The sequence below is a fragment of the Symphalangus syndactylus genome, chromosome 5 (assembly GCF_028878055.3).
Source record: "Symphalangus syndactylus isolate Jambi chromosome 5, NHGRI_mSymSyn1-v2.1_pri, whole genome shotgun sequence".
Lineage (NCBI taxonomy): Eukaryota > Metazoa > Chordata > Mammalia > Primates > Hylobatidae > Symphalangus > Symphalangus syndactylus.
In genome coordinates, this window is record NC_072427.2 from 96,317,106 (window position 1) to 96,337,558 (window position 20,453).

The following is a 20,453-nucleotide window of genomic DNA, read 5'->3' on the forward strand; positions in this document are numbered from 1 at the left end:
TAAATTTTTTTCTATAGTTTTATGCACTTAAATTAGATTCCTAAAATACTCTCATATACATACAGAAAAATAATCTTTCAATGACAAATCACATTTTACAATAACAAGTTAAATATTTTTGACTACAGAATCTGTGTTAGTTTATGCAACATTTAACAGCATAGCCTCTGACATACCATATATACATTTAGTCATGGCCATTCCATAAACATACAGCAGAGATTTCATGATGAACATGAAATGAATACAACCTTTTCCCTTTATGTAGTGGGAGTTCGCATTTTTCTTAGGTGGAAACAGCACAGAATGTAGAAAACCGGAAACTGAGCTGATTATCATCCACAGGACATTTTTGTTGCAGTTTCTCATCTGTACACATGTATTTACACATAAGTTCACCACCTATACGTGTGAGGGTACAAAGCTGATGGAGCTAAGGCAATACAACATGGGGTGGGCAGGGGCCGACTCCCCTATCTATGCAGAGCCACCAAGGGATAAGAAGGGGCCATGGAGGGCACAGACTCCGGCTTGCGGGGCTACAGCAGATGAGATCTGAGGTTGATTTCACAGTTCAAAGATACTTGGGCTATTGGCCATGTATGCTTTAAATGCATGTCTAAAATTAAGTAGCATTAACATAGATCTTGCTAAAATATCTACTTTCTGTCACAGTGAATGTTTAGCAGATGCCATTTTAAGGATATTGATTTATAGAATGTACCTCAAATGTTCATTCATTAAAACTAATGCTGACACGCTATTAATGAAATGCCCCTGGAGAACGCTTGCAGAACTTCCTGCAGTCTGGAAGATTGCATGACGCATGAAAACAAAGCCATAATTTGTTATATCATTCAAGGTGACTCAATCAAATTCAGGTGAGATGAGTTTGCAATTTCTGTCAACATTTTTACTTAGCAAATATAATCCCAGACAGAATCAGGAAACATAGTGAGGATTATTGCTCAATGTATATGGAGATGGGGACCTATTTGAAAAAAGCAAATGGAACTGCAAACATTTTGGAGCGTCCAGCCCAGGAAAAGTAAAAGCTCATGAAAGAAAGCAACAACAGGAAGCCCAGCTTCATGGTCAGCTGCCTTCCGGGGCCATGGTCTTCTAGAACTTGAGGCTACTTACACAGAGGGATCTTTTCTCTCCTACCATCCCCATACATGGGATCCTAAGGGGAGAGTCTAGCTGGGAGGTCGCAGCCTCTCCGAAGCAGGTTCCTCCCATACACCTGCAGACCAGATCGTGTGGCCCAGCTGGGCAGGGAGGCACTGGCTCCGCAGACTCCCCTTCTCTCCAGGGAGTGAAGGCTGGAGGAGCAAGGGTCCAGCCACTGGGGAAGGAACACTGAGCACTTCTATGACCCTGCTTCTCTTTGAAGGCAGAAGGTTGGAAAAGGCTTGCTGTCCTCACAGGAAGGGGGAGAAAAGCCCAAGGATGCGCAGGCCCCAGAGGAAGGGTTTTATTTCCAAGCAGTGAGCTCAATGGTAAAGGCTCACAGCTGCTTGAGGCCCTGTGGCCCACCCTGAACTGGGAGCCCAGAGCTCCTGCCACCACCGGCAACCCCCTCTCCAGCCCTGGGGTGCAGCTGTGAACTAGGGGCTCAGTTCCACATCCGCTAGCTAGTCCAGGCCATTTGTGCTTTTAGGAAATAAATGCAGACGTTTAGAAAAGTATACCCGCCCAGCTTGCCACAGCCTGCCGGGAGACCTTTCAAAGTAAGAAGACCTAAGACAGAGCCCATCGGCTTCGGGAACCAGCGAGAACAGTGTGGTCAGGGCCGGCCTCCTGGGTGTGCCACCTGGCAGCCACAAGGGGCCATGCACTCAGAAGGGACCTGAGCTTGGCTTAATGCTCTCCTGTCACTGTCTAGAAATGCTTCATCACCTGTAACAAGTGGCCTCGCATTTTCATTTTGCACCCTGTCCACAAACCATGCGACTAGTCCTGACCAGGGTGACAGGACTGTGGAGCAACGTGTTTCCTGTTTCCCTCTCCAAGCCACAGAGCCAAGCATCCCCCCAGGTGTGGGTAGGCACACACGCATGCGCACACACGCACGCACACACACACGCACACACATGCACGCACACAAATACGCACACGCAAACATACACGCACACACGCACATACACGAAGACACATACATGCACAAACATGCACGCACAAACACGCACACATACGCACACACATGCATGTAGACACACACATGCACACAAACACGCACGCGCACACACATACACGCATGCACGCAAACCCACGCACGCACACATACACGCACCCACACGTGCACACACACAAACACATACACGCACACACACACGCACACACAAACACGCGTGCACACACCACGCACTGAGCTGCTGCGTCCCACCAACAAAAATTCCCTTCCACCTAAAATTCCAGAAGTCAAAGTCTGCAAGTAGAGACTCTGTAATCCAATCACAGTAGAGCACACTGTAACTCCTAGAACGCTTGCTGGGGAGCAGGGCCTCCTCCAGGTCACCTGCCCTGCAGTCCACCCAGCCGACAGACACTAAAGCTGATGCAGAAAGGGTGGAAAGGCTGAGGACCTCCGTGCAGCCCCAGCTTCAGCGGCAGGGAAATCTCACTGGAGACCCCTGGCACGCTAGGCTCGAACCCTAGGCTCGCCGCGAGCTTCCTTCCCACCCATCCTTCGGTCTCTGCCAGGCCCACATTCCTAGCTCTGAGTCCGTGTTCCTGTCTTCCCCTGCACCCCACGGCATCAGCAACTCCTGCGATCTACACAAGAGCAATGCCTAGCAGCTGCGGTAGGTGGAGCCGGCACCTTGAAATCCGCCAGTGAAAACAGCGAGTTTCCTCCTCCTACAGGGAGAACCTCCACCCTCGCCGGTGACAGTGCACAGAACGGCAGCGGCTGCTGCTCACCCAGCGCTGCAAAGCCACCACACCCTTTCTTTGGTTCATGTCTGCCTGAGGCCCCCATTCTGTTTAGATACAGGAACGGCAGGAAATAAGAGATTTGAGTTAAAAAAGAGAAATGCAAAGGCGAAGAGAAGCGGAGTCGCACAGGAATGTTATTCTTTCAAAAGATAAAAGTATAAAACCAGAGCTTCTGGAAGAAAATACGCATTCTTACCACTGCCTAAAAAGAAACCTTAGTTTCTGGTTAATCCTTAGGAAATATCAGAGAAACGCTGATTTTTTTTTTTCAAGGCTGACCAAATAAGTCCACTTCTGAACACAGCTTTATTTGGTGGGCTTTGAATACTGAAATATTCACACTAGGCAGATGATAGTAACAATATAGGCTGGTATAGAAAATAGAACAGAATCCTATTAAAACACAACTCACAAAACACCCCTGACATCCAGTAAGGGGAAACTGACCCTGAAATCTGACAAGCACACACAGTGTCAGAAAAATTATTATGTGGGTGTAATCTGGTTCCCCCAGGGCCAGGGTAAAGAGGGTTCCTTTGAATGGAGGAACGGATTGAGGCTGCATGAACTAAAGAAGTTATTGGGAGGTGGATATGAACTCTTTTTTATAAGCGTTGGGTCTTAATGACTTAGTTTGCCATTAAAAGCAATGGCAAAAACCGCAATCACTTTTGCACCAACCTAATCCAATTAGGCTTGCTTGAATACACCAAGGCAGGCCCATCCGAGCTGCCACCCAGCTTCTAGGAGGGTGGCCTGGACCAGGATGGGGACTCCCTAAATGAACAGTGCATTAAATACTAAGATGTTTCTGAGAGATCACAACCCAGAGATGGACTGTCTAGTGTGTTGGTGTCTGGGTTTTAGTGCTCCCAAGACAGACAGCTGTTAGATGTCTTCTGTCTTTCACGTGGACTGTCTCCATGCCTATCAGGAATCGATTTTTTTTTCTGGCTCCTACAGATATAAGGTTATGTATCTTAGTTGATCCTGACGACGTGCAGACATATCCTGGATCTGATACAGTGCAGGGTGAGGAAACAAGAATTCTAGAACTTTCCTTTCCTCTAGCTCAAATAAACAACTGCATTCCAAGTACAAAGAAGCAGGATCCAGAGGAAGCTGTGGGGTACCATTAAGTTGACCAGCCAATTACTTCCTCTGTGTCAGGTCTAACCAGAAGAGGTCTGCATTAGCTCTTTTTTTGTTTGTTTTGAGAAGGACTCTCGCTCTGTTACCCAGGCTGGAGTGCAGTGGCGTGATCTTGGCTCACTGCAACCTCCGCCTCCCAGATTCGAGTGATTCTCCTGCCTCAGCCTCCTGAGTAGCTGGGATTACAGGTGCCTGCCACCACCCCTGGCTAATTTTTGTATTTTTGGTAGAGACAAGGTTTCGCCATCTTGGCCAGGCTGGTCTCGAACTCCTGACCTCAGGTGATCCGCCTGCCTCAGCCCCCAAAAGTGTTGGGATTACAGGTGTGAGCCACCGCACCTGGCTGGTTTGCATTATTTCTCTGAAGAACCCCTCACAAAGCAACATTAATTGATCGTAACCATTCAAAATAGAATAAAAATATCCAAGGGCTCGAGGGAAACATTCACTCTAGAAGGCGGGCCCTGGGCTACTGCACATGAAGTACAAGCCACTGCAACAAGGAGAGCAGGGACTGAGCCACGTCTTCATGAGAAACCGGGCTGGCAGGCACATGGCAGTGGCAGGGGATGCAAACGGGCCTAAGACTGCTTCTCCTGGAATGGGCTGACCTGTGGGTCCCCCAGGAGGAAGTTGCAGGGAATGCATCCCTTGGCCCCCAGGATAGCTCTCATCAGGCTCCTCTTAAGCCTGTAAGGTCACTGGGCAGAAGAGCTGGAGGGAGCTGCCCCGTGAATGGCAGCTGTGGTTTCTTTGCACCCTCAGTCTTTCTGCTGCTTTACAATATCACCTCGTGAGTGCAGCCTGATGGACAAGGAAAGCCCACCTTCCTCTAGAAGGGGCCCAGGCAGGTAGGCAATTACACTGTAGTTAGGGGAAAAAAGAAAGAAAGAAAATGCCCCCGTTTAATCAAGCATTGAACGTCCCTAAAAGGAACTGAGTGTCTATGTGCAGGAGGCTGCTAGATCAGTGTCATGGGAATTCCTAAGCCCCCCTCACTACTGCAGGTTAGGGCTGTTCTAGAGAAGTACCTGCCACTTATACTTAACACAAGCCTGTTTCTGTCCCTGAGATCTGCCCCAGAACCTAGGCTGGCCTAACAATCCTCATCTGAGCTCAGCCTTCCCAGAAATGGATTCATCTGTGTCATTTGAAGAAATGAACTGAAAACATAGAGAAACATAAGGATTTGGTCTCACTGGTCCACTCCAGGCAAAAGGAGGAGAATGAACATTCTAATGATATACTAAGCAGCCCCTGGGCCATCCCTGGAAGTAAGGGGAAGTCTCTAGCAGGAATTTCAGCACCCCACGGTGCGAAGAGAAGGAGGTGTTAGTTTTCCCTAATGCCTCTTATGGTGCCTCAGACTGTACTGTCTGAGGGCTTCATCATGCCACTGGTTTTTGGGGCTACCGGTTATGCTTCTGCCTGGTGTGAGATAAAGCTCTTTTATCTAAAAGCAAAACAAAGCCATCCAGGTGCCTTTGTTTTCATCTCACTTTCTGGCATAGGATGCTCTAAACTTGTAAACAAGCGTATCTGGACCAAGCAGACCCATTGCTAATTGTGCACTCACCTCAAGCCCGAAATGACTCTGTTATATCCAAAGCACACCAGGTATTCATGTAAAAGTGCTAGTGTCTGCTATAAAGCACATCACTAACCTTGAAAAGGAAGGGAGAATTTAGAAATCAAATCAAATCAAATCATACTTTCTGTTTCCAATGGAAATGCTTAAAGTTGTTACACATACAAAACACATTTTCTTCTTATCAATCAAAAAGTCCCAATCAACTAGAAAAAAACGACTTGGAGTAGAGATAGAGAAGTCATTTTCTGCTTATACTAGGTACTGGCCTACTCTAAAATATACTCCAAGAGCTTCACCTTTTCAATAAAGCCAGAAGTGCCTTGTCCATTTCTCCCTTCATCTTCAGCCCCATCAGATTCTAGAACATCCTCGTTCTTTGTGGTCAGTGGCTTTACACTTGTCCTAGCCAGTTCCTGGAGAGACAGCCGGCCTGCTCAGCCTTGGAAGGCAGACCTGCAAGTGTCCTTCCCTGCTGGTGCTAGCACCTAATCCCTCTGCCACCCCGGAATACTCCCCTGGAGGACACCTGGGCATTGGTACCAGGTCACCGAGATAAGACTTAATGTGGGTGGTCAATTTACTCACATTCTGATGGGATTTTTTTTTCCCAGTTAAATTCAGGGCTACCCTACCAGATGAAATCAGTTAGTTTCATATACTTAGGTCATACTTTAGGTTGTTAAAAAAAAAAGCAAAGAAAAACATGCCTCCTCCTACATGAATGTTCTTTGGGAGCAGAGCTCTTTCCTCTGCTATCAGAGGACGGGGACATATTATCCAAACAAACAAGGAAGTCTGGCTCTAGTTTCTCAAGCATCCCTGGTGACCTGCACCTAGAAAGTCCCTCTTTCCAGATTAGTCCAGGCCTGGATCCGAATGAGCCACATCTTCAGGCTCTCATGGTCACAGCAAACCTGGTTCCAGGAGATGATGCTGTCCATCCACCTGCCAGGATGATGCCAGCAGCCAGACAGGCCTTGCCCCAGAGGGACCAGGATGCGGACTCTCCCTTCTAGAGAACTGCTCTATGAAGAAGGCTCAGCCCAAGAGGTCCCAGGATAGTTCAGTTCTCGGGGATGACTGAGGGTTATAGCATAACCCTATGACCAGGACAGCCCCTTCTTAGGCGAAAGGAGATCAGAGTGTGCAGGAGGAGCTAGCAGTGTGTATCAGAACAGAGGAATGCTTGCAGGGGTGTCTAAAAGGCTGGGATCAGGATGTCAGGATGCAGTGGCCTAGAGAACTCCTATATTTAGAAAACAAAGAGCTAGGAGACAGACTCTTTGTTGGCAAGGAGCATTTAATTTCTATGAAATATAGCCCAGATAGTCAAGAAGGTAGAGGTGAAGGAACAGAGAGGCCCGAGAGTTTGAGACTCCATGCATCACCCATGTTCCTCAATCACCGTGACACAACTCATGAATCACAGCTGGGTCCGAGGGCCAGCCTGACTCCTCCATATGGACGATCGGTTACATTACAAATTACACCAGTAAATACAAGGACACTAATCCAGAACTTGCTACACAGCAGGAGCATCTCAAGGATGCTCAACAGAGTCACTTGAGGAAAGAGAGTCACATATTGCTTTCTCATGCTACATTAATTCCAATAATAGGACACTATGAGTGGGTGACCTGGGACCTAAAACGATTGTTTGTCATTGTGCATACCATACGCTACCTACATGAACAATGATGTCCAACATTAACACGCAAATAAAGTCAATGAAGAAAAGACAGGACAGAAAACAAAAAGAGATTGGAATGGTGACCCACACTACCCCATTTACACATTGAATACTTTCTTTTCTACCATGGTAGCATGTCTTTCATAAATACACTGAACAAACGGTATTGGTTATAGAAATAGGAAAGCATGAGTTGCATGTCTATTTATAGATTTAATTTAAAAGTTTCTTAACAACATCAAAAAATATAAACTTAAAGTATTTTAACCATGTTTTCTGCTGGGAAATGGTAAACAAATGCATGCCTGAAGTTAAACTTGGTCTCTAACATGTTCAGTTGAAAGTTTCTAACTACAGGGTATATTTGCTTGTTTCAAAAAATACTTATGTCTGTTGTTCTTGATACAAAATTCTACACTATCTTCAATAAATAAATAATAAAGTATTTCTTAAAAGTATGAAATGTAAACTTTGTTGTCCTTTCCAACACACACTTTAAAAAAAATTGCTTGAAGTATGACCGGGCTCTCATGGGAAATTATAACACTACACATTCAGTTCCCAGCAAAGGGGGTACTGTGCCACAAAGCTGATGCTATCATTTAGAAAGCACTTTTATAACCCTAATTAAAGTCTAAGGACCTACAATCAAAGAGAACACCATCTAGTACAGGAAAGCTAGACTCCAGTACCAACAGAACATGCAAAGGACATTTCATGACCACAACAAACTGGGATTATGAGAATATTAACATGCGAACAAAACACGGCCCCCACTTTTCATTAGCAAATCAAGTTACTATCTAACTAACTAGACGATCTCCTGGCATTTAAGGGAAAAAAAAATTAAAGAACTCAAACCAAACAGCTTGGCACATAGTCATACAGTCCTGACTCTTGCAACAAGCACATTACGTGAGGTTGGGGTGGTGGAGGGTGGAAAAGTGTCTTAGGTCTTTGCCCCAGGATGTGCGGGGCTTGCATCCTCCTAGGGTCTTTCACCCACCACATAATGGACTGCCTTCATTTTCTTTCCCAACCTCCAGCTTGATAGTTTTCCTTTTCACGCCTTGGGGATCTAGGACGTGGCTTTTTGGGGAACGTACCAAAGAGAGCTGTTGAAATGTCCTACGACAATCAGGATTCAGCACATTCAAGCACAGAACAGGTCACCAGCAACTACTGCTGCCATGAAGTATCACAGGGCCTCTGAGCCAAAAGAGATTTTTCCAACATGGCTGCCGACCGAGACCCAATGACCCAACATTGTAAAGTTGCCTTTCCAGTGACCTGCAGTGATCTGACCCAGCAGAGGGGTGACTTTCTAGATAATGACTTTCTGTGACCATATTCCAAGCATGCTGGGAATCAGAACTGAATCCAAGCAACAATACGCCGGTGTGTTTTTCATTGACATATAATACAAGGCCTAGAGGGGGAAGGAACGGCTATAACGGCACACATGCTGGAAACTTCCATAGACCACCTCTTCAAAGAGCTAAGCCAGGGCCTGATCAGACCGTCTCACTGAGTGATCAGCTCCAGGCAGCATTTCCCTGCAGGAGAGATGGGATTCTGAAGCAATGACAGGACCATCATAATTGTTTCTAAACGCACACCAAGGACTGGGCATTGTAGGCCAAGAAGTCTCCTTGGGGACTGGTGGATGTAAGAAATAGGAGGGTTACATGAGTTCTCCAAAAATATAGACATTGCATTTATAGATCTATTTTATAGTAACCAGACCCATCCCTGAAGCCCGGGAAGGGGCTAGACTCCCAGCTGCACCCTGTTGAGGGCTATGGGATTTCAGCGACCCTAGAAGCCATAATGAGACCTGTAGTGAGGACGAGGGAAAACACAGCTTTGTTTCATGAAACAGGAAACTGTTTCGGGGCAGGGAGGATTGTCGAGAATGATTCCTAGGAGCTTTGAGGGGCCTGTCTTTGCCGTCCCATATCCCTGTGACTGAATACCAAACGGTGGTTTCTTAGAAAAGAAATACAATTTCCAGACAGCATGTGTGGCCGTGGGCTGGGACCCTGCTGAGCACACCCTGAGCCCGCTGCCTACGGCTCATCAAACAACTGCAGGTCCAAGCGGACCACAATCTCTCCCGTGGGGACTTCGTGCAGCAGAAGACACTTCGTAACTGGACCTTTGGAGCCCTGGTCTTTCTTGATGTCCGCCACACGGATCTCCGTCCGACCCAAAAAATCTGAAAAGAGAACAAACAGACCCTGCTAAGGGGGACCATTCCCTCTCTCCGAGGCACACGTCTGGCATATTGGGGACCCCCGATGAACTGTTATGCTCCCCCTTCTTCTCTGGACTCTGATGTAAACCAACACTGGGATTTCCAACTCACTCCCCAGCAGAGTTGCCAATGTGTCATGGTATTTCATTATTTAAATAAAGAAAACCCAACCCCAATATTTATCTCTCAGAATTAGAGGGTGGTCGGGCACAGTGGCTCACGTCTGTAATCCCAGCACTTTGGGAGGCCAAGGCAGGAGGATCACTTGAGTCCAGGAGTTTGACACCAGCCTGAGCAATAGAGTGAGACCCTGTCTCTACAAAAAATTTTTTAAAATTAGCCTAGTGTGGTGGTTCACGCCTCTCATCCCAGCTACTTAGGAGGCTGAGGCAGGAGGATTGCTTGAGCCTGGGAGGTGGAGGCTGCAGTGAGCTATGATTGCACCACTGTGCTACAGCCTGAGTGACAGAGCGAGACCCTGTCTCAAGAAAAAAAAAAATGTAAAAAAATAAAAAGAAAAAAGAATTAGAAGTTGACAGTACACATAGTGTCCAGTTAAGAGTCCAGACTTGGGAGCCAAACTGTTCCAGTCACACTCAAACATTTAACCAGCTACCACAACGAGTACCTAACTCACAATGAGATAATTCACATAAAAAGTACTAAAAGATGAAGGCCATATGGAGCCATTTAAACCTTGTACAGATAATGCTAGCATTCAACCCTCACTCCTTCGGTTATAATTGAGACCATAATCTTTTAACTTACTCTGTGATCTTTTTATTTTTGGAGACAGGGTCTTGCTCTATTGCCCAGGCTAGAGTGTTGTGGCACCATCATGGCTCACTGCAGCCTCGACCTCCCAGGCTCAAGCAATCCTCCTGCCTCAGCCTCCCGAGTAGCTGGAACTATAGGTGCATGCCACCATGCCTGGCTAAGTTTTGTATTTTTTGTAGAGACAAGGTCCCATTATGTTGCCCAGGCTGGTCTTGCACTCCTGGGCTTAAGCGATCCTCCTGCCTCAGCCTCCCAAAGTGTTGGGATTCCAGGCCTGCAGCACCATGCCCACCGGTGATTTTTACTGGGTTGAGGGAGAGACAGGTAGTTTCTTGGAATCACTGGGCCGAGACTATTCTTTTCCAGGCCCAAGCAGAAACAGAAGGCTGGCTGAAGAAATGATTCATCCAACATGACTGCATCCCTTTGCCTACTTAATAACTGCCACAGAAATGCCACCCAAAGGGACCTGGCCGATTCTGCAGCTCCTGTTGTGGGCTAATATCCTTGTTCCATTGGCCAGTTTCATCCATTGCCAGCACGGCTTTTTGCCAAGGACTGAAGAACTATGCTGAGGCTCTTAAACATACCCCTCTCCACAGTCACCTGCTTTGGAAAGCAGAAGATGGACGTGTTTGCCCAGGGCAGCTGGCACAATTCTAGACCAAGCATGCTCTGTCCACATGCAATGAGACACCTCCAGAAGGCTCCTCCAGGGGAGACGGAGCCTCGTCTTGTGCCAGCCAGCCTCATCTCTCGGGAGGGAAACCCAAGGAATCCTGGCACCAAGTTCCCAGGTGAGAAAACATTAACCCACGCAAACGAGTGCCAGGGAAGGAGGAATAACCACGGGGCCGCGTTCCGCTCACCATCTGGTGAGAACTGGTCCCTCTCGAACACAGTGATGCAGAGGACTTCCTGCTCCAGGTCTCGGATGAAGAACTGGCAGTTGGAATTCCACTTGGGGTTCAGAGTGTCCTGGATCGTCTTGGTGATGTGGCACTGGGAACCCATGGTCACCTCACAGTACGGGTTGCTCTTTCCTGGAGGGAACAAAAGCCTTCGCCAGGTGGAACTCACACCTCATTTTGATCTCCACTCTTTTTTTTTTTTAGATGGATTCTTGCTCTGTCGCCCAGGCTGGAGTGCAGTGGTATGATCTCAGCTCATTGCAACCTCCACCTCCTGAGCTCAAGTGATTCTCCTGCCTCAGCCTCCTGAATGAATAGCTGGTATTACAGGTGGCTGCCACCATGCCTGGCTAATTTTTTATATTTTTAGTAGAGATGGGGTTTCACCATGTTGGCCAGGCTGGTCTCAAACTCCTGACCTCAGGTGATCTGCCTGCTTTGGCCTCCCAAAGTACTGGGATTACAGGTGTGAGCCACCATGCCCAGCTGCTCCCCACTCTTAATAACTACTATGCTTAATAAGTGTCATTCGGTGGAGAATCCGGGTGAAAACTCCCAGAAGTCAGCTTCATCCTTAAACTAAAAACAAATAATTAATTGAGTGGGCTTTGAAACTAGGCCCTTCCTGTCTCCTTACTTTGGCCTGATTTTGTGTCACATCCACTGTGAATGCAGCCACTCAGATCCCTCGGAGAAGCAGAATGGTAGAAAGGATGGAAAAAAAACAGAAAACCTCCAGGTTTTTAACAAGTGCTAGTTAAACCAATTCTGGAAGGAGATTGGGGAGTATGGAAATAGCACATTTGATTTAGAGCCGGGTGGGGGTGTGGGGAACCCGGACCCTACTTCCAACCCTAAAGCAGGAGCGGGCCGGGGTGGGGGATGGCTCAGAGCCTTACCATGGGACCGACAGGGTTTCAACTCAATGCCTTCAACCACGTTCACCATCAACCTTCCAATGCCTGTTGCCCTTTGAGAACGGACTATGATGGCAAGAAAAACACAAAATGCTTCATTTGAACATGCCACACCTTTCCCATCTCTGTGAGCCTCACAATACATTTCATGTACCTCTCCCGACTCAAAAGTAATTCTCCCCTCCTCTCCTTAAACACTTGCTTCCTTGCTCCTGGAATTTGCCCTCCATCCCCATCTGTATCCCACCCCAAGCTCACTTCCATCTCATTTCATGCCCCTCCTCTAGGTCCAGGGGACTCTTCTATTCTGAGGATTTTCAGCCCAGCCAAATGGCCCTCCCTCCTGCCCAGCTATGCAGGACACCCCACAGGGCCATGCATTACCCAGGTACGCTTTCTCGCGCTTCTTTTTCTCAGTCTCTATGTAGAGTTCAGAAGCAGCTTTGATTTTCTGCACCCAGGCAGTCCTTGGACAGAAAAAGACAGAAAATTGCCAAACAGAAACTCAGGAAAAAGGCTTCAGGTCTGTTCAAACACTGTTGCCAGGACTCTGTTTCTTTGTTCATTTGATTTTAACAACAAAGGCTCGGGAAAGAAAATCTGATTTTATGTCACGTGATGCTAATACTTATTCCTGCCATCAATAAGAAAGGCATGAGGACCATTTCTATGGATGTCCTAAAGACCTGCAATGATGTCCCCAGGGAAGAAAATCTGTGATAGATGCTGTCTTGGAGGCAACATCGGGACACGACTCCTCTTCCTTCCTTACCGAAGAGCAGCACATATTTGCCTAATCTAACAAAGCCAGAAGGATCTCGCTTATGAAATCACGCAAAGAAAGAACAAAAACCACTTCCCAGATTGGGAACCACTTCACATGAAAGAGCAAAACGCCCTGGGGGAAGGCATTTGTGGCCGCGGTTTTCTCCTTCATTTTTTCTGAGAACCATATGCACAAAAGCTTTAGCCAATTTTCTTGCTTGGTGTAAATGCTCTTTGGAATGATGCTGGCCTTGTGTCAATTTCACCCTTCAGAAAATGATCTGTTTCATTTGGCTCCAGGGCAGTGTCTTGAAGACAGATTGAAGCAAAATACCCACAGCCCTAGTTTCCAGAATGCACATTTAAGTGAGCCAAGGTGCGGAGAGGTTTGGGTTTGGGTGGTCCTGTTAACCCCAAAATTGCTTTCCTATTGGTTTCTGCCAACTGGGAAGCCAGGCGAAACTTGAGATGCTCCGTTTACCTCAAAGAATGCGAAACATTTCTTAAAAAAAACAAAACAAACAAACAAAAAAAACTGCCAGGTGCAGTGGCTCACCCCTGTAATCCCAGCATTCTGGCATTCTGGGAGGCCAAGGCGGGTGGATCCCTTGAGCCCAGGAGTTTAAGACCAGCCTGGGCAACATGGCAAGACCCCATCTCTACAAAAAAATATAAAAAATTAGCCAGGCTTGATATTGATAGCACATGCCTATAGTCCCAGCTACCTGGGAGGCTAGGGTGGGAGGATTACCTGAGCCCAGGAGGTCAAGGCTGCAGTGAGCTGTGACTGCACCACTGCACTCCAGCCTGGGTGACAGAGTGAGACTCTGCCTTAAAAAAAAATAAAAATAAATAATAAAATAAAAAAAAACCCTCAAGCAAAATTAGTTTGAATCCATGTTATTTTGGAAAGTGCATGCCATGTGACAGATTTTTGAGAGGCTGTAGAAAAAAGTAATAGCCCCATCCCCACTCCCAGCCAGGGGTGATGGCATTGCCACTTGGGAAACATTGGCAACTGCTGATTAATCACCCACCCCTTGTGTGTCCTAGAGCCGTGGAGCCCTGGGGCCCATGCTGGGGAGGTGGCAGGTCTTACCTTTCATTTATGCTTTCTGCTCGGAGAGTATAGACGCGGTCAATGTGGGAGATGTGGAAGATGGGCTCGTCTCCAGAAGGGTCGGTGGGTAATTTTACTAGAACCTCATTTAGGAAAATAGGCTGGAAAGTAACGCACAGGCATTACAAAGCGAGGCTGGGGGTCTGTGTGCTCCGGTAAACCGTGAGTGTGTGAGCACGCTTATGCCAATGTGTTCTAGTAAACGAGACAGCAAGTCAGCACGTGTGTGCACACTTCAGTAACCTAGACTGAGCAGGTGTGTGTGTTTGTAGGTGTGTTCCAGTAAACCAGACTAAGGGCTTCTGTGTTTTCCAGTAAAGAATCCCAGAATAATAATTTTGGGTTAGTATCAACTTTTACATATTACAAATTATAAATATGATAAATATGGGTTCCCCCGCCCGCGATTTTGCAGGTATGTTTTAAGTCCTTCGGAATAAGATCTGGCTGGTGTCGCTTTTCCTGGTATATTCTAAACAGCAGTCTTCATCCACTTTACATCAAGCAATTCCCTCCAAAGATTTTCACATGAAGTTTCTAGTAACTATATAACTACATAGCTCTTTTCTTCCCATAATAAAGCTAACTGCCGCTTCAGAGAAAATTCTTCTGTAAAAACACCCCCATGCAGACAAATTTAGAAAAACAATGTCCTGTGACACGAAGACACACAAACACAGCCATGCACGTATAAGCAGTCCATATAAACAGCTGAGGGAAATTCTCACTCATCAACTTTTGAGAGAGACTTTGGTAGAAAGGAGAGGGCTCAGATGTTTCAAGCTACCTGGAGAAGTCTGGCAGGGGACTTAGGACTGTTTGGAGGCGATGGTGGGCCCTGGGTGCTGTTTTGCACCTCTTCTCCCGAGCTTTTTCACACCCGCCTCATCTGTACCCTAGACTTCACTCCTACAGGCTAAGGCATGCCTTTATCACGTCCCAGGGGACCCCAGCAGCCATTTGGCAGCCAATATATGTTCCACCGATAGCAATGAGTGTCACTGAAACTGCGTGGGTTATGGATCGTCCTCCACTCCGGACACCCTAAATCGCAGTTCAACTCCTGGCCTTCTCCTGCACACCACAGCCCCTGACCCTGTTAAAACTCTACCTCCTTTTTGGAAACTTCTTCCTCCCCAAACACATCAACCCTGATAATGCAAAATCTAGAATCCAACTTACTGTTTTATACATTTTATACTGCAGGTTTGATTTGGGGCTGAAGACTTTGTCGGTGCCAGAAGACCCCAAGGGCTTCGTGATCTGAGTCAGCAGGAGGAAGTCGTTGAAAAGGAAGCCATACAGCTCCTTGTTGCTCTTGGCCTTGTAGAGCTTCCCACTGTGCAGAAATTTGCGCGGCCCCAAGCAATTGGTCACTGAATTGAACACAAGTTGCTGAGAAAGGAAAACAAAACCCAAAGTGTAGCATTTTTGTTTCTCCGCATCTGAAAGCATGGGCTCCATCAGAATCAGAGGCCAGGCCCCAGCAGACTCGGATCTCAGGCAAAAGTCAAGGATAGCTTTGAAGACTTTGGAGCCAAGAGATCAAAGTCAGACAAAGGCACAGTTCAGGGGATTCCAAGTATCAAGAAGATTCTCAATGGTAATTTCTAAGGCTTCTCCTCTAGGGGCATGCCAGTGTCTTACGGTGCAATTGGTGTGTTTTTCCTTTTCTTTTTTTTTTTTTTTTGAGATAGAGTCTCACTGTGTTGCCCAGGCTGGAGTGCAGTGGTGTGATCATAGTTCAGGCAGCCTTGACCTCCCAGGTTCAAGCAATTCTCCCATCTCAGCCCCCCAACACATGCGAAAAAAAAGTTTGTAGAGATGGGGTCTCACTACTTTGCCCAGGCTGGTCTTGAACTCCTGACTTCAAGCGATCTTTCCACCTCAGGCTCCCAAAATACTGGAATTACAGGTGTGAGCCACTGGGCTTGGCCATTTCTCTTTTTTATTTACTGGGGAAACGGGGCAGGGGCTGCTCGAGTCCCTTGTCTTCAGGATCAAGTTAACGTTCCTTTGCATGATACACAGGCCTTCCTCGGCTGGGCCTCAGCCTGCCCTGCAGCCCCATGGCCCATCATTCCTCTACAGTCCTCACCAATGCCCTGCTCGGAATCTCAGAATCGTCCTCCACTCCTAATGCCCTGCCTCGATTTTTTTTTTTTTGAGACAGGTCTTGCTCTGTTGCCCACGTTGGAGTGTAGTGGTGCAATCATGGCTCACTGCAGCCTCAAACTCCTGGGCTCAAGCGATCCTCCTGCCTCAGCCTCCCAAGTAGCTGATTCTACAGGTGCATGCCACCACACCTGGTTAATTTTCTAAACATTTTTTGTAAAGACAAGGTCTCACTATGTTGCCCAGGCTGGTCTTGAACTTCTGGCCTCAAGGGATCCTCCCACCTTGTTCTCTCAAAGTGCTGGGATTACAGGCCTGAGACACAGTGCTTGGCCTTCCTCCAATGCTTCATCCGGCAACACGCAGTCAAGCATCACCTCCAGGGCCCCTGAGAGTCCCCCGTACAACTGTCCCTTGCTCCCGTCACATGTCGCCACAGCACTTGGCACCTAGCTCTGCCTCCTTATCCCTCACATCTTGTTATAAATGTTGGTTTAACCCCCAGCTTCCTCCTGGACCATAAGCTGCTCGGGAGTGGGGGTCACATCTTATTTGTTTTTATGTCCCAGGGTTTAGTACTGAGCAGTGGCACATGGGCGGATACTCACTAAGTGCTTATTGAATGAATGGATGATGAGCAAATAAATGAGCCACCCACTGACTGCAGAGCAACACAAAATCCCAAAATGGGAGCCCACAGCTGTCCCCTCGGCTTCCACGGGGCTGCTTCCACAACTTTGCTCATCCCACACCAACACTGAAGGTGGACAGGAGGTGGGGCCATGGAGGAACCAGTCATGGTGACTCCCTCAGGCGGTGACTGCCTTTGTAGCTTATGAGAGGGAAGAAACCACACGGGGAGTGGATAAGGGAGACACATTCTCGCTGGGCATTTTGGGAAACCCTAGTGAATAGTGTACATGTGTGCATACATGCATGTGTGTATGTGTGTACATGCACAAGCGCATGTGTATACAGAAACAGCGAGAAAAAATGGGCAAAAAGAATGAATGAGACCAAAGGAAAGGTTAAGAGAAAAGAAGAAAATTAAAGGCCAAATGAGAGGTTTCTGGCCAGGTGTGGTGGCTCACGCCTATAATCCCAGCACTTTGGGAGGTTGAGGCAGGCAGATCGCTTGAGCTCAGGAGTTTGAGACCAGCCTGGGCAACATGGTGAGTCCTTGTTTCTACAAAAAAATAGAAACATTAGCTGGGCATGGTGGCCAGTGCCTGTAGTCCCAGCTACTTGGAAAGCTGAGGTGGGAGAATCACTTGAGGAGGTTGAGGCTGCAGTGAGCTGAGTTTGTGCCACTGCACTCCAGCCTGGGCAACAGAGTGAGACCCTGACTAAACACACACACACACACACACACACACACACACACACACACACACACACACACAGAGAGAGAGAGAGAGAGAGAGAGACTTCTGTTTCTGGAAGTAGAGTGGACTAGATACTCGGAATGACTCACCCAACAAAAAATTTAAAAAAACAGAAAAATGCAAACATCCACTTTATAACTCCAAGAAAACTGGCACACACACAAAAAAAGTAGAAGCAAAGTAAGAAATTTGCAGAGGCTGAAAACAGAATGAAAATAGGAACCTTGGAAGATCACCGAGAGCCAATGCCACTATAGCTTTGAGGGTCTCTCTTGAATCCGCTGATGCTGACCTTGCATTTTACTCACTACATAGGGTGCAGAAACAGGTGCATCCAGAGCCAACGTGAGCGGTCTAATAGGAGACCTTCACAAAAAGATGAACCCAGAGGAGGAGTGACAGGTAAACTCCAGCTCAGAGGGGATGAGCAATAAAACATTTCTGTTTTTGACCTTGGTGTAATGAAGGAAAATGTGCCCTGAGAATGTGTGGTTTATCAGGTAGCTCTCACGCAAGTTTACAACCACGGTTCATACAAGGGGCGTGATGCCCAAACCCCTCTAAACATAGTTTTGGATAATCACAATAACAGTCCTCCCAGAAGGAATATAAGTTCAGACAATAAAGATGCCCGCAGGTGGGCCAGGTGCGGTGGCTCATGCCTGTAATCCCAGCACTTTGGGAGGCTGAGGTGGGTGGATCTTCTGAGGCCAGGAGTTCGAGACCAGCCTGGCCAACATGGTGAAACCCCGTCTCTCCTAAAAATATAAAAATTAGCCAGGCATGGTGGTGTGCACCTGTAATCCCAGCTACTTTTGAGGCTGAGGCAGGAGAATTGCTTGAAACCGGGAGGCAGAGGTTGCAGGGAGCTGACATTACACCACTGCACTCCACCCTGGGTGACAGAGCGAGACTCCATCTCAAAAAAAAAAAAAAAAAAAAAAAAAGATGCCACAGGTAAAGTTCCAAGGAACATTTAGTTCACAGTAAAAAATCATAATATGAGAAACAAGGTAAGTTTAGCAAGGGCTGGCAGAAACAACAGACAAAACAATAAGACCCATAACTTCAGGTTATGGGTTCTATATCTATATCTACATCTATATGTTTGTTGTTTTGAGACAAGGTCTGCTCTGTTGCCCAGGCTGGAGTATAGTAGCATGATCATAGCTCACTGCAGCCTTGAACTCCTGGGCTCAAGCAATCCTCCCACCTCAAGTGTGAACCACCACACCCAGCTAATTTACTTTTTATTTTTTTGTATAGGCAGGGTCTCACTCTGTTTCCCAGGTTGATCTTGAACGCAAACTAGCCTCCTGCCTCCACTTCCCAAAGCACTGGGATTACAGGCGTGAGTCACTTCACCTGGCCAGGAATATCTGTGTTTAAAATGTGTTAAGAAATAAATAAGAAGGATTAACATTTGAGCAAAAAAACAAGATACGAGAAAGAAACCAGCATAGCTGGGCGTGGTGGCATGCCCCTGTGGTCCCAGCTACTTGGGATGCTGAAGTGAGAGGATCACTTGAGCTCAGGAGGTCCAGGCTGCACTGAGCTGGGACTGTGCCACTGCATTCCAGCAGCCTGGGTGACAGAGCAAGATTCTGTTGAAAGAAAAAAAAAAGAAAAAAGAAGAGAAGAGAAGAGAGGGAGGGAGGAAGGAAGGAGGGAAAGAAGGAAGGAAGGGAGGAAGGAAGGAAGGAAGGAAGGAAGGAAGGAAGGAAGGAAGGTAGGTAGGAAGGAAGGAGAAAGAAAGAAAGAGAGAGAGAAGGAAAGAAAGAAAAAAAGAAAAAGGAGAGGAAGGAAGGAAGCAGAAAGAAAGACAAAGAGGGAAGGAAGGAAGGAAGGAAGGAAGGAAGGAAGGAAGGAAGGAAGGAAAGAAAGGAGGAAAGAAAAGAAAGAAAGAAAGAGAAAGAAAGAAAGAAAGAAAGAAAGAAAGAAAGAAAGAAAGAAAGGAAAGAAAAAGGGAGAGAGAGAGAGAGAAAGAAATCAGCAGACAGGACAAAATAAATAGAACTTCTGGCAATGGGAAATGATACAATTTAAATTAAAAACTCAGTGGATGGCCGGGCACGGTGGCTCATGCCTGTAATCCCAGCACTTTGGGAGGCGAGGTGGGCAGATCACCTGAGGCCAGGAGTTCAAGACCAGCCTGGCCAACACGGGAAACCCCATCTCTACTAAAAGTACAAAAATTAGCCAGGTGTAGTGGCGTGTACCTGTAGTCCCAGCTACTCAGGAGGCTGAGGCAGGAGAATCGCTGGAACCTAGGAGGCAGAGGTTGCAGTGAGCTAAGATGGTGCCACTGCACTCCAACCTGGGCAACAGAGTGAGACTCCATCTCAAATAAATAAACAAATAAATACTCAGTGGGTAGATGAAACAGCAGATGAGAAGCAGCTGGATGGAAATGAGGATGCTATCGGCTGGGGAGGAGAATGGTTCATGCTTTTCTTTGTCCTCCTCCAGGCTGGTGGCCGAGGCTCTGCCAGGGGAGACCAGGGCCCAGCCCAAGGGTGGCTACCTCAGACAGGCCTTCACACTGCACGTGGGCCTGGATCCACTCCAGCCGGTCAGAGTTCTCCTTCTCCCGCACCCCTTCGTTCACCTGGGAACAGAGCTCTTCCGCCTTCTCCAGGGCGTGCTTCAAGTGGCTGTGGTCCGGGTGGTTTTCAGGGGTGTTTTCCAGGATCTACACAGGAGAATAAAAACAACCACCTCCTTTTAGGCAATGTGGGTAGGCCTGTGATCCAGGGTCCTGCAGGACCAGGCCCAGCGGGGCAGGGCACCATCCTTTCAAGAATGGTGCCCACTTGAGCAACCGCAGCTCTGA

At 47.3% G+C, this 20,453-nt stretch overlaps 1 protein-coding gene across 6 annotated transcripts in view; it reads right to left on the reverse strand.

Moving 5' to 3' along the window:
* Positions 1–6,965: 6,965 nt before the first annotated feature.
* ITSN1 (intersectin 1) overlaps positions 6,966–20,453 on the reverse strand; it is a 241,885-nt gene continuing 228,397 nt past the window's right edge. For all 6 annotated transcript variants that reach the window (XM_063639318.1, XM_063639319.1, XM_063639315.1 and 3 more), the window contains 7 exons: positions 20,145–20,312; positions 15,303–15,515; positions 14,100–14,221; positions 12,620–12,702; positions 12,218–12,301; positions 11,277–11,450; positions 6,966–9,591 (listed from right to left, as the gene is read on the reverse strand). In XM_063639318.1, coding sequence (XP_063495388.1) covers positions 9,443–9,591; positions 11,277–11,450; positions 12,218–12,301; positions 12,620–12,702; positions 14,100–14,221; positions 15,303–15,515; positions 20,145–20,312 — 993 coding nt within the window. In that variant the 3' untranslated portion in view covers positions 6,966–9,442. The remainder of the gene's footprint in view (positions 9,592–11,276; positions 11,451–12,217; positions 12,302–12,619; positions 12,703–14,099; positions 14,222–15,302; positions 15,516–20,144; positions 20,313–20,453) is intronic.